The sequence below is a fragment of the Anarrhichthys ocellatus genome, unplaced genomic scaffold (genome assembly GCF_004355925.1).
Source record: "Anarrhichthys ocellatus isolate YVR2014 unplaced genomic scaffold, GSC_Weel_1.0 scaffold53, whole genome shotgun sequence".
NCBI lineage: Eukaryota > Metazoa > Chordata > Actinopteri > Perciformes > Anarhichadidae > Anarrhichthys > Anarrhichthys ocellatus.
The window spans coordinates 2182174-2195675 of NW_022280083.1; the positions used below are offsets into that span (position 1 = coordinate 2182174).

Here is a 13502-nt window from a genome sequence, read left to right on the forward strand (position 1 = left end):
GGGTTTGATGAGAAAGAGGAGCAGCCAGCTTGTTTGTTTGTTTGTCCATTAGCCCGTAAGCTGGGTGTTTGCCAAAGGCCGCTCCAGTCCTCCTCCACCAGTAGAGGAGGGGGGGGGGGGGGGGGGGTAAAGGGTTAGTTCCAGTCGAGGGAGCATGGTGAGCTCTCATTTAGCGCCGGCAGCACCGCCGAGGCGTGGGACAGGGTCTCAGCCCGAGGGCCCACTGAGGGGTCGTTATACAGCGAAGGATGGAACACGTTATTTCCAAAAACGCTGATTAAGGCCTTTAATCGAATGAAGCTGCACCTCATGAACCCGTCGTCATTCAGTTTGTCTAATCCCACACACACCATCATGGGCGCTGCCCCGGTAAAAACAGCCTCCTCCATCATTTCAGTGTGACGGCACACAGCAGGGCTCCGGCACAGAGAGAACAAATGCATCGTCATCCAGCAAACAAATGCAATTCAACATAATATGTGCGAGGCCACTCACTTCTTCTGCTGCAGCTTTGAACTACACAAACTGTACTGTTTACATTTGACAGACGGGTGAACTGAGGTGGAGAATTCTGCCTGAAGCCGTGTTTCCATTCATGAATTCAGATTTTGAAGCATTGCATCAAAGACGCTGTCTGGAAACGGTGATATTTAATAAAACTTAACTTTGCCTTTGTCAAAAAACTAAATGTATTGTGGAAACGCCTTTGTCAATGAAATTCTGACTTCTCCGGACAACATTTTGTTTTATTTAACCTTTATTCAACCAGGTGAGTCATTGAGAACAAATTCTTATTATCATGAAACACGGGTGATAAGAGCTGACGTGACAGAGATCTTCTTCTTCTTCTTCTTCTTCTTCTTCTTCTTCTTCACACAGCCTAGTGTATTCGCTCCAAAAACAAAGTTGGTTTTCGCATCACGAATAAAAGGCAGAAACCAATCACGTTGTGCAGACTGGACATATTCAAACTGTACTAGTGAACAAAAACAGGGACGGTCTATAGTCCAAACCTGGACAAAAAACTTCATTACTACTTTCAACCTTGACAAAGACACCTGCAGACCAGATCCGCTCTTTCTCTTCTTACCTTCCACAATAAAAGCCCGACACATACACACTACCTAACTGGAGTTATTTTAAATATTCACAGGAGACTATTTTGCATGTTTGTTATTTGTCACGACCCCAGTGTGTGGAGGCCTGAATTCACACTTCTGTTGTGGAACAAAAAGTTAAATGTTAATTAAATGGAAACACGTCTTGATATTATTATAAACTACCGTTTACCGTCCAATAGCCCCGTAAACTCACGGATGCATCACTCAGAGTGGACTTCCTGGATCATACTTCATCTTCTCACCTGTACCTGTAGCTACACGTCTGCACCAACAAAGTCGCCTGCACATGACGTTACACAATGTTCTACACGTCCATTCATCCTCTCATCTTCCCTCTTACATTCAGCTACATGTGTCTCTCACATCACCAAAACTCCGCTCCTGAACGACACACTATCTCTTTCAGCTGCATGTTTTTAGCTTGAAGTGACATGAAAAGTTAAACTTCGGAGAGAGAGAGCTGAAGGGAGAAGAGCACACACTTCAAACATGAAACTACGGCTGTCTCCACACTTTTAGGAGAGTTCATGTTGTTTCAGTGTTCAGTTACACCGCACAGAGTAAAGGTACGTTTTGTTCGCACTTATCTTCATCAGAGGAGCCTTTTCCGTGTCTCGAATGTAATCTTTTCCCTGGATTTTAACATTGTACGAATTATAACCTGTAGCGCTCTACAGAATAAGTCTCGGGGTATCTTGAAACTTTAATGCTGGCGTGCAACCTAAACCAGCCTCGGTGATGGACAACACCGTTTTAACGCTGCACTTTCATTCTGTTCCTCCCTCGAGTAAAACAAATGGGAAACTGCTGCTCCGGCTCAAAAGTAAGCAGGGATTGGAGATGCAAGGAGCAGTTTAACTTTAAAAGCATCTTGGAAACAGCAGCCAGTGTAGGCACTTCACAGCCGCGGGCCATTTAATAATTCAGACGTGGTAGAGCCACGAATGGAAAAGTCCTCATATGATCTATTTCTGTGTTTCCGGGGCCATGGCGCTTCAGAGGAGCTGCTATTCTCCTGACTTCAGCCGCGGCCGAACGGAGCTCACTTCATTATGTCGGGATCTTCGCACGTCGCAGCAGCGCCTCTGGAAACCAACGGGGGGGGGGGGGGAGGGTGTGCTGCGTTTGGAGAGAGGAGGGGGGTTCATTTGGAGAAATGATATCACATGGAACTACAAGTAAAGTATGTTTTTAAACTTTGTGTGCTTGGAGTTGTTTTTCCAGCGAGACAAAACTCCAACTGAGTCAAAAGTTTCATAGAAACTGAGGCCACAAATAAATAAAGCTCAATCTGGTCTCTAATGTTTCACTTCACTTTGATACAAATATATCTCCAAAAACATTTTTACACCAAATAAAAGTCTCTCTTTCACTGCCCCGTCACATCACAACACTGATATTATAACATACATTATTAATACGGCAAGTGTTTATAGAGTCGCATATAAGGCGGAGAAATTAAATTATGCAACTTTTAAATTCACGCAGCACAGTTTGCAATGTGGGCATCATAAAGTTAGTGCTTCAAAAATCACATATAAAGATTTGACATGCAGCGCAGTGAACGGTCCATCGGTTATCCATGACAAACTACTTCACTCATGCCGAAACAAGAGAACTTCAATACATCATGTTGTTTTATAATTAAAATGTGCTCAGAATCATTATTTTATAAAACACCACAACGTGCTCATATAATCCACTGACTTTCAATGTTTGACTCTAAATGGACCATAATGTACTAAATGAACATCATGCTGTATTGAAGAAGACTTGAAACTAGAGATTGAGACCATAAACTCATGTTTACAATGTTTACTGAGGTAATAAATCAAGAGAGAAGTAGAGTCATTTTCTCATAGACTTCTATACAACCAGAGGAGTCGCCCCCTGGTGGACATTAGAGAGAATGCAGGTTTAACACATGAAGCTTCGTCTTCACTTGGCAGAACCGGAGGTTGTCGCCTGATTTTAATGTACTGCCTAGCTGTAAAATGAGAAAGTTTGTGAACCGGCTGCCATGTTGAAAATAGTCGAGCCAGAACGAAGCCTTAGCCTTAGCCGGAGCAAAGCGGACAATTTTCTGGGTTACGTCTTTCTGTTTGTTGGCCAGATTTGGTGGATCTCCACTATTAGTTTGCAGTCGGCGTTCCCTCCCTCCTCCACCATCAGGTGACCTCTACCTGTCCAGGATTTCTTACGAGGCTGATAGAGGCCAATGCTGACGCAGACGTTCAGTCTCATAGGACTTCCTGTGTTTTCTCCTCCGTTGTCCCTCGGATTAACTTCTTTTTGGACCCCTCCGTCTCTTTTCCCCTTCAGTACTTTGCTTCAGCTCGAGTCATTTTTTCCTGTTTCCCTCCTGCAGCCTTCAAGTGCTCCCGCGGTGCATGTCTTCATCCCTTCAGGGGGGACAGGAGCTCTCATTTAGCTTTTTCCTCTGATCACATGGGTCGTCTTCAGAGCTCCGGGGGGAGAAATCGGCGGCGTGAACGACCCGGTCGTCACAGAGGAATTATCACTACAGCTCGAGCGCTAATCCACCGAGGGGCCCAGGAAGAAAAAGACAGCTTCTGCTAATATACATATTCTGTCCAACAGCAGTCAGATCCTATTAGCGCTTTTAATGCCATACTTCACCGCCGAACCCCAACGGGCACACCGTGGATGGATATGAATACTCCTGCAGAGGATAAAACCCCCTCTGAACAGAGGGAGTCAGAGATGGGCTCTTTCAAAACAGCGCGCTGTGTTTGCCTTCACTGTACTTTTAAGTTGTCGTTTTTTTTCCATTCAGACTCAAGTTGTGAAGCGTGTCGGGCAGCGATGAGACGTACTGCTGAGATTGTTTCTCTGACTGGTGACTGGAAATGTTATGCAAAACTATTTTTCCCTGAGAAATCACCTGTGTGCCGCATTTCAGGTGCTGCAAATTACATACTTACCTTTAAGGGGGGAGAAGTGCACAAATTAACAATACGAATATTATTTCATCAGCCGCTTGGGTGGGTTTTCTTTGCAACTTTTAATTCACTGTCAAAAACAGTTTTTAAAGTTTTTTATTACTAAATTACTGATTGGTGTCGGTTCAAACTGTCAAATATTTAACCGCCGTTCCACATCAGAGCTCCAGGTATTTTAATGCCATTAGCCGCACCAACGTTAACCGTTAACTCTGAATGGACTAAACTCACCATGTGTGAAACTGACTACAAACACACGTGTAGGATTGAGGGGTTAGTGGTCCTGGTTCAAGGCTCGAAAAGGACTGGTTTGTGCAACGTTGTTGTTGGACCAAGTCAGGAATCAAACGAGTCTACACTGTAGCGACAACATTTAAACAAAAGTCGTGAAGGATTTCGAAGTATCACATATTTAGAAACGCATTCAGAACTGGTTATCGGTACTTCTTTGTGTTAGAGCTTCTCAATACTCAACATGGGACAACAATGACTCAATATTCAAACTGAATCAGGAGTAAAAGTTCAGCATCGTGACGAGAGAGGAAGAAATGACTTAAGACCAGTCAGGACAGGAGCTTTCACCCTCTATGACAGATGTAGCTGCCGCCGTGAGCCGGTCTCTGAAGGTCTGTTCAGGTTGTTGCTGCCCGGACCTCGGTCCCTGTCGGTGCTATTCTCGAGGTGCCCTACATTTTGATTCCTACAGAAACGGCGACTCGCAATGCCAGGAATTCAAGCCTCGAGGGGAGAGGTGATATATTTGGACATGGAGCTGCATGTTGCCGAGCCCTGCCGTACTTCACTGACGGCTCTGGGCTGTGTTTCAGCAGCGTGTGGGGCCTAGTGGCACACTGAGCACCGCTACAGTACGTCTGACGTTAACTAATTTGCAAGAACGCATGAGTTGCGATATTTTGCCCTTTTTGTATCTCTTTGTAGTCGGTTTGTGTCTTATGTAGTCATTTTGAGTCTCTTTGTAGTCGTTTTGTGTGTCTTTGTGGTTGTTTTGTGTCTCTTTGTAGTCATTTGAGTCTCTTTGTAGTTCTTTTGAGTCTCTTTGTAGTTCTTTTGAGTCTCTTTGTAGTCGTTTTGTGTGTCTTTGTGGTTGTTTTGTGTCTCTTTGTAGTCATTTTGAGTCTCTTTGTTGTCATTTCAGTCTCTTTGTAGTTCTTTTGAGTCTCTTTGTAGTCGTTTTGTGTGTCTTTGTGGTTGTTTTGTGTCTCTTTGTAGTCATTTTGAGTCTTTGTTGTCATTTGAGTCTCTTTGTAGTTCTTTTGAGTCTCTTTGTAGTCATTTGAGTCTCTTTGTAGTCGTTTTGTGTCTCTTTGTAGTCATTTTCTGTCTTATGTAGTCATTTTGAGTCTCTTTGTAGTTGTTTAGCATCTTTTTTGGTTGTTTTGTATCTCCCCTTTTCGTGAGTCTCCCCGTGTCTCTTTGCAGCTGTTTTGCATCTCTTTGTAGCCTTCTTGTTTCTCTTTGTAGTGGTTTTATGTTTCTTTGAGGTCATTTTGAGGCTGACACTTTGGGCCCCTGAGCTTGTGCCCGGTAGACCCCGATCAGTGTTTAGTACATGATGTAAGCTGACATGAACTGACATGATCGGGGTGTTTAGGATGACCTGAGGGTGACGTCACTGAGACTTTACACCCAGAAGATACGGACTCCTCTGAGCTCTGAGTGTCTGATCGGATTCATCCGGGTACAGGACACGATGAACAGCTGACTGATTAACGACTTAGTTCCCGACATCGTCTCCTCTGGCCTCTTGCAACTTGTCAGTAGAAAATCAATAATCAATGCAGCCGAAGGAGCAAGTCCATCTCACACATTGTAGCACGTGTAAAGTGTCAATCATTGCTTTCATCAATATGTGTCAGTGTGGATAAAGATTAACATTCTGATTTAGAGGGTCGTAACGATGTAATAACCTGCCTGTTAATTGATCGAATAGATTGTTGGCATAGTTTGATTGGCTGCCTTGGCGTTTGAGCAGTTCATTGATCCGGTTTCTGTACAGCTATTGTGGAAACGTTCATTATTAACTTTAGTGTTAATCAGTATTTTTCTCCACTGAAACTCTGCTGTGATAAAAACAAAACATAACTTTACCGATAACTGATAAGATCATTTTGTCCACATTTTTCCAGCCGTCTGAGTCCATATTTTCTTTCTTTGGCAATCTCTGCCTTTACATTGAAGCAACCAGGTCATGCAGGTAATCAGAGAATGTGTTTACGTGCACTGCAGTGATCTGGTTTCTGTAAAGCTGCACATACATGCAGCACGTCAGTAATACGCTTTCTCTCCGACCTTATTCTAAAAGCATAGCTCACTGATTTGAGCTGCATTAGTGTCATTCTGCAGTTACTTCCCCAGTTTACCCACACAGGAGGAATAAATCAGCATCATTTAGGACGAATCTATCAAGTTCCTCTACTCCTGTGTGATGGAAACCAGGTTTCTTGTTCACATGATGTTTAAAATAATCCTCCTACTGGAGAAAGCCGACTGTTTCCTGATGGGTTCCTTGTTTACCGGTTGATTGTGACTGACAGTGTGAGTATGACAGTGGAACATCTGGGCAGTGCAGAGGGGTCGAATAAAATGTATAATGAGAAACGTACAAAGCTGATAATATATGCACACATTCTCTTTACTCTGAGCTTTTATCTCCTGATCAATATTTTTTTAACAAGCTGCACAAAACTTTCTAATTCTAATAAAGAGTTATATTGTACTTATTTGTCATAGTATATTTTACAGTATTTTATTGGAGTTTTTTCGCTTTTTATGTTTTTAACTTTTGCAGTACTTTGCCTGTATTTTTATTTCCTCTGAATATTTTAATCTTTGCACCAAACACCAAAGCAAATTCCTCATAAGTGAATAACCGACTTTGCAATAAACCCGATTCTGAACATGTCAATTCATAAACTTAGAACTAACTTATCCAGAGTTTCCACACTGAAGTACACACTGAGAAGTGTGGAAACGACTGCAGGAACCTTAGAAAGGTTTGTGAAAACACAGTTTCACTGCCCTCATAAGCGTGTAAGCTGTGTTTTCATATCATCTCGCGTGTATAATTGTTATAAATTTGATCACACTGACCTCTGTGGTTATCACTGAGCATGAATCAAGCCGATGACGTGGTGAGAAGTCTGTTGTGGTTATTTGTTCAGCACACAGAGCAGCCGGAGGGCTTCTGCTCTCTAATCAGTGTGTTCCTTTATTTTCCATTCCTTCCTATCTGCCCACCACTCCAGGTGTGTCGGGGGGGAAGTTCTTCACTTTGAACTCCAGGAGGGCCCTTCCCCCCCCCCCCCCCACCCGACTGTGTTTCAACATGCTGGGACGTCCCACCTGTCTCCCTGCCCTCTCCTTTTTTCCCCCCACAATCCCCCTCCTCCTCCTTTCCATTCTCCACCACTCCTCCTCCTCCTCCTCCTCTTCCCTCCTAAAAACACTGACTCTTTGCGTCCTCGCTCCAACAATTACCCTCCTTCACAGCCGAGAGATAAGTAACGCGGGGGGGGCAGGATGTGTTCTCATGCATTTACAGGATCGGAGGTAGTTGTTGGTATGTCGGGGTTTTTTAGCGTTACTGTAATTATGCTGACAGCAGGAGTTCATCATTATCCTGCATGGGAACCAAACCGTCTCCCTGCAGAGAACCATGTTTCAGGCTTTTTGAGAGAGATTACCAGTTGCTGTGAGACACAAGTGGTGATTTTGTAAAGTGCACGGCAGCACATTTTTATTCCTTTTAAAACTTTTGGTAAAAAGGAGACAGAGATATCTGAATGAGTTGAACTGTTTTAGGGTCAGAATGAATTCAGAACATCACTGGATACAAAGAGCCTCCACTTTAATCTGGTTGCATATCTGTTTCAGGATTAGAAGATCTGTAAAGCTCTTTTTTTAGCGAGAGAATTTTGAATCTACTGATTTGCACAACTAGTAAATAAATACAATCTTCAAAAAGTTCAAGTTTCACTTGAAGCAGCTTTATGTAGCTGTGATCAGAGAGAAGCTTCCAACTTATCAGCAGCAGAAGACAGTTGATCATTAATCACAATACATAGCGGTGAGGTGGGGAAGTATTTAAAATGTTTAAATAACTATAAATGTTTATTTTCTTTGATTCTGCAGATGTTCTGCACATGAAAGACATGCATCTAAAAAGTCTAATGTCTCAAACTTTTAAAAAACTCAAATGGTTCAAACTCTGGCAGAGGTCAGGCCTCGGGGAAGAGGCCACCTCTCGTCTGTCGAGGCCTGAAGCCAAAACACTACAAACTTTAAAAATTAAAGCTGCTCACAAGCCAGGATGTGAGAAACCTGCAGCGGCGTTTTAAAAGAACATGAAACAAAAAAAGCACATCTCAGAGCAACACCCCCGAATGTTCACCAATCCCCGGCAGAACAAAGCTCATCACACAAACTTCTTTGTTAACTTTGAAAAGAGCCTAACCTTCAGTGCAGCGGCGGCGGCAGCGGCTCTTCTTTTAGCTTCCGAGGCCCGCCGCCGCCTCCGAGCTTCATCCGGCTCTCTCTCATCGCCATTATCATCCACAAAGTCAGTATGAGGCATGCATTATAGATGAGACACATCTTCTTGGCTACATCTACGCAGCAGTTCCTCCTGATAATACACACCCCTTTCACCACCTATCTCTGCACACACACACACACACACACACACACACACACACACACACGGCTCCCAACCGTCAGTCAAGCTAACATGGTGGTGTCCCCTGTGAATAAAACATGAGCAAATACCCATTAGGCTTCACAGACGGACCCGAGATCCTAATTCTGTGAGCGGATGGGAAAGAAATCTTAACCAGCGATAACAGAGACGGTGAGATAGGACGAGACGGGACGGCTGCACCTACCGCATACAGCGATCCCTCGAAGACACAAGCTCCTAGGATGAATGAGAGGGGAAGAGAGATACAGCATTAGAGTCCAGTCATGATCACAGGGATTATGTAAATCTCTTCCTGTAAGCCCTTAATGGCATGTGTGTCGCTGTCACACTCACAGAGAAAAATGGTGACTAAGCAGATTCTGAATCCCAGTTGGGGAATAATCTCAGAACAAATAATCAAAATCTCCTCGACTCTAAGCGACGCCGCGCTTTAAAAAGGTCACATTGATTTAGTTTGACTAGTTCGATTGTAGCGTGTTCCTTTGCCATGAAGTCCTGCTTTCTTTCAGTTATAGGTTCCTTTCACACCTGCAGTTTGTCGCAGAAATGTTCCGGGACATTTGCACCGTTGGGCTCGAGTGTGAACGGGAGCAGGGATCCATACTCAGGGGAACTTGCGTAACGCCAATTCACCACCTTCAGTTCTCAAAACATTTCAGGGAGAATGGCGGTACGGCAACTTGGTTAAGTTTAGTGAAAAAACACCATGGTTTGACTTAAAAGGAGTACGAAAAATGAAACAAAAGAAGAACAAAAAATGCGACCTTGGTACGGTTTAGTAAAAAACAGTGGTTAGCATTTTGCTAATGCTAGCAGGAACATTCCCACAAACCTGCAGGTACTTTATCTAAAAAAAACTCACATTAAAAATACTTATTTCATAATAAGAACACTTAAATCATTGACTATGACTTACTGCTGTACCTGAACACCTGATGTCACAACTCCCAATCAGAATTCAGTATCTTTTCTCTTTCAAATTTAGCATCCACCCACATTTATAATGCACCGTATCATGTTATAGGGCTTCCAATAAATCAAATACGTGACCTTCAGACTGAATTGGCAGAGCCCTGGTGATTATTTCTGCTCAATTTGAGGGATAAATGTTAAGAAAACACGGACAGACGGACACGCGCATGACAGCCAGCCTGAGGTCTGAGCCTCACGAAGCCAGACTGGAGCAACGTGAGACGGCTCAGGTGGAAAAGAACAGCAAGAGGTAAACATTTAGCACAAAACAAGAGCACAGCGACAGTTTTTACTTGAGTTAAAGAGTGAATCCTAGTTAAAAATACATATTTTAAACACTAGTTTGGAGTTACTCCAAAAGAAGCCAAAAGAGAACTGTTGCAGTTTCAAGCTTGCAGTTTTTCGATTCCCCTTTTTTTGTTAAACATACTTTCACTCCACATATTTTCATGTTTTGTCACATCGTTTGACGGGAGGGAAAGAACTCCCAGAAAATTCTAAAAAAGTCTAACTTTTAAATGGAGGTTTGGCACACGGTGGAAGAGGATTGAAGCGTCGTCAGAAAGGTTGCTCGTTATTTGTTCAGATCATTTTCGAAAGAGGATACTTTACTAAATTCTCACGATATTACACTCTTCTGATGGCATTTGTTGTGATCGAGCCTCATCAGCTCGTGATAACCTGAGTGAGTTCACTCCTCTCAGCCTTGAAAGATAAAAGGCATCAAAGAACATCACAAAAATGAGGAAATATGTCGGCCTGCACACATTTATTTACCACGTTTTACATTTAGAGGAAGTTCGATGATGAAGCTTTCATGGCAACTCTCAGCTTCCGTAGAGAAAAACGAGCGCCCTCCACCTGAGAGGATCTTTGCTTCTGTTCTACATCATGAGGTGGAGATTTAACCGTTTATGATGTCGCTAAGAACCAGTTCGTACTCAAAACTGTCCGATTCATCCTCCTGTTGTGTTTGAGTCTCAGAAAGCACTGATTTGCTGATTTGAACGTGAAAAGTGGGAAACATTTTGTTGAAAACTAAATGTTTTTTACGGTTGTTTCAACAGTTATTCAGGGATTATGTTTGAATTTGTAGGTAAGACTTGCCTTACATTGAATACAGTCATTTAAATGCAACATTTTGATGTATCTTAGACATTTAAAAACACCTGATTTAGACAATGTTTCCTCTTTGGACCTGTAAATCACCAAAGCAGTGCTTGCTGCTTGCAGTCACACTTCACAGTCTAATTTAAAGAGGATTCATGCTGGAAAACGTTCAATCACTTCCTTCATTATGAACCAAAACAACCCGATATGAGTGAGACCATAACCTGGTTGGGTTATAATATTCATGATATTCATGACTGCAGAGGAACGTGAAGAGAAGAAGCAACACGTGAGGTAAACTTCAGAGCAGAGAGTCCTCTCTCTTCATCTCAGCATGCGTCCAATCCATCGGGCGCCACTTAACGTCGATAACATTTCAACTCTCATAACTACTCTGCCTCTGGTCGCCGACGCCAACGTGCTCTGTAGTCGGCGGAAGGAGCATCTTCATAAAAGTTTGAATTTTATTGAAGCAAGTGCTGCCAAGCAGATTGGACGCATGCCGAGCTGGATGAGAGAAGATGCTGCTATAATCATTTTATTGGTTTTAAAAAAACTAAAGAATAAACAACCGTGAGCAGAGAAACATTCACCTGCAGCTCTGAACGTTGGTCCCCTGCAGGTACCCGACTGCGAGGTTAACAAGCGGTGGGTTTGATGTGAGCAGCAGGGAGGTGAAGCCTTCAGCGGGTCAGTTAAGTAACAGCTGCTTTAGATTCAGATCCTGACAGCGGGCTCGTGCGTTAGAGCTCCTCTGATGGGAATACTGGAGCCGTGCACGGCCCAGACCTTTTACAATTGATGCCGAGTAATGAATATTTAATAAGAATAAAAAAAAGAAAGGCACAGAGGCCGGTTTCAAAGAAGTGTTTTGGGTATTTAGGAAGCGGTGAGAATGCACAACAGGTGGACTCAAGACAAGAAGTTCACTCCATCTGTTCACGTTCATCTGCAGAAATAATCAGCAGGTTATAGTCTCACTCACAGGAGATCATTTTGGTTCATAATAAAGCAAATAACTGAACGTGTTCCAGCACGGATCCTCTTTAAAGTAGTGCAACGGCACTTCTATCACACAAAGCATCGATTTGGTGATCTGCAGGTCCAAAGATGAAGACTTTATGCAAAACAAAGTGTTTTTAAATGTGTAAGATACATCAATCTGTTGCATTTAAATGACTGGATGAATGTGAGCCAAGTCTTACCTAGAAGTTCAAATATAATCACTTAAAAACTGTTTAAACAATGAATCAATGAAATGCATCCAAGTTTTCACCTGCAGATCAGTAAATCAATGCTTTCTGAGACGCAACAGGACGAAGAATCTGAGTATGTGTACAAGCTGGTTCTCCTCCAGAATCATAAAGAGTTAAATCTCCACTTTCATGATGTTAAATGAATCGTGAGAGAGTCTAGTTGTGGGGGATTGTAGTGAAGAAGTTACAGTTTACGTTTTTTTGCCAAAAGTAGAAGTTTGACTTCACTTCTGTCTCTCTAAGAATGGATTTGCAAAATATGTGAAGACTTCTTATCAAATGTGGGTTAAGTAGGTTTTTAATACATCTAGGACACAGACGTCCGACTCAAGGTAGAGATATAGTCTCTGAAATGCTGTTTAACCATAAAAACATTCACCTTTTAGTTACATTTAGATTAGTTTTAACCTGGAGATCACCTCAGCATGCTTTCTAGACACATCTGATGAGGAGTGCTGCACAGTTCAAATCTCCTGCAGATCAGCAATGCTTCACTCAGAAATTAAACTTTTAAATTCACTACTTTTCTCTCCTGGGGAAATTCAGCAAAATCAGCAAGAAGCAGGAGTTGCACCGATTTAAATGAAACAAGGGGAAGGGCTCCCCAGAGCGGGGTCCCGGCCCCCTCCAGGGGTCCTTGAGGGACTTCCAGGGAGTCCTGGGAAACTTGAGGAATAGATTCACTGCTGCCTTATTAATGGAAGCTGTTCCAGATAAAAGACTGCAAGACCTCCCTGAGCAGCCTGGACACATTTCTGCTTCAGTGCTGGAAAAGGTGGCCAATAAGGAAGTAAATGCCACAGTGTGGGGTGTGAGGCTCTACCGGGGGTCCCTGATAACCCCTGACCTACATAACAACTGGTTTGGTTCAGAAAAAGAAAGCAGAAATACCAACCGTGTATCGGAGTGGAGCCGGTGAGGATCCCAGTCAGAGCGCCGACAAACATCCACCATGCATGCACCATGGTCGCAGCCAAAGAAGAGCTTTAAATCCCCCAAAAAAGCAAAAAGAAAACGCGCGCGATGTGTTCCGTGTTTATCTCTCGAGCTCGGAATCAAAGCTCTCACGGTGCATTATGCATGTCCCGGTGTAGCAGAGAAAACAACCAGCGGAGGAGAGATCCAGGGGGGGAGGAACCGGGGAGACGGAGCGCACCGGGTCCGACTCCTGAGCGCTGCGCTCCGGGCTGGAATGCGGTGCAGTCCCCCGAAACCTGGAGAAGTATAATATCCACCTCCTCCTCTCTTCCGTCTCTCCGCCTGCTCGCTGCTCTCTGGCACTAATGAATCTCCAGAAGCAAGGTGCTCCGTCTCCCTCTCGCTCTCTCTCTTTTCCCCACTCTCTCTCTCTCTCTCTCTCTCT

At 43.4% G+C, this 13502-nt stretch overlaps 1 protein-coding gene across 1 annotated transcript in view; it reads right to left on the reverse strand.

Moving 5' to 3' along the window:
* fras1 (Fraser extracellular matrix complex subunit 1) overlaps positions 1-13407 on the reverse strand; it is a 216861-nt gene extending 203454 nt beyond the window's left edge. Inside the window, exons 1-2 of the mRNA XM_031870528.1 lie at positions 13035-13407; positions 8986-9017 (exon numbers count right to left, since the gene is read on the reverse strand). Coding sequence (XP_031726388.1) covers positions 8986-9017; positions 13035-13104 — 102 coding nt within the window. The 5' untranslated portion in view covers positions 13105-13407. The remainder of the gene's footprint in view (positions 1-8985; positions 9018-13034) is intronic.
* Positions 13408-13502: the final 95 nt, after the last annotated feature.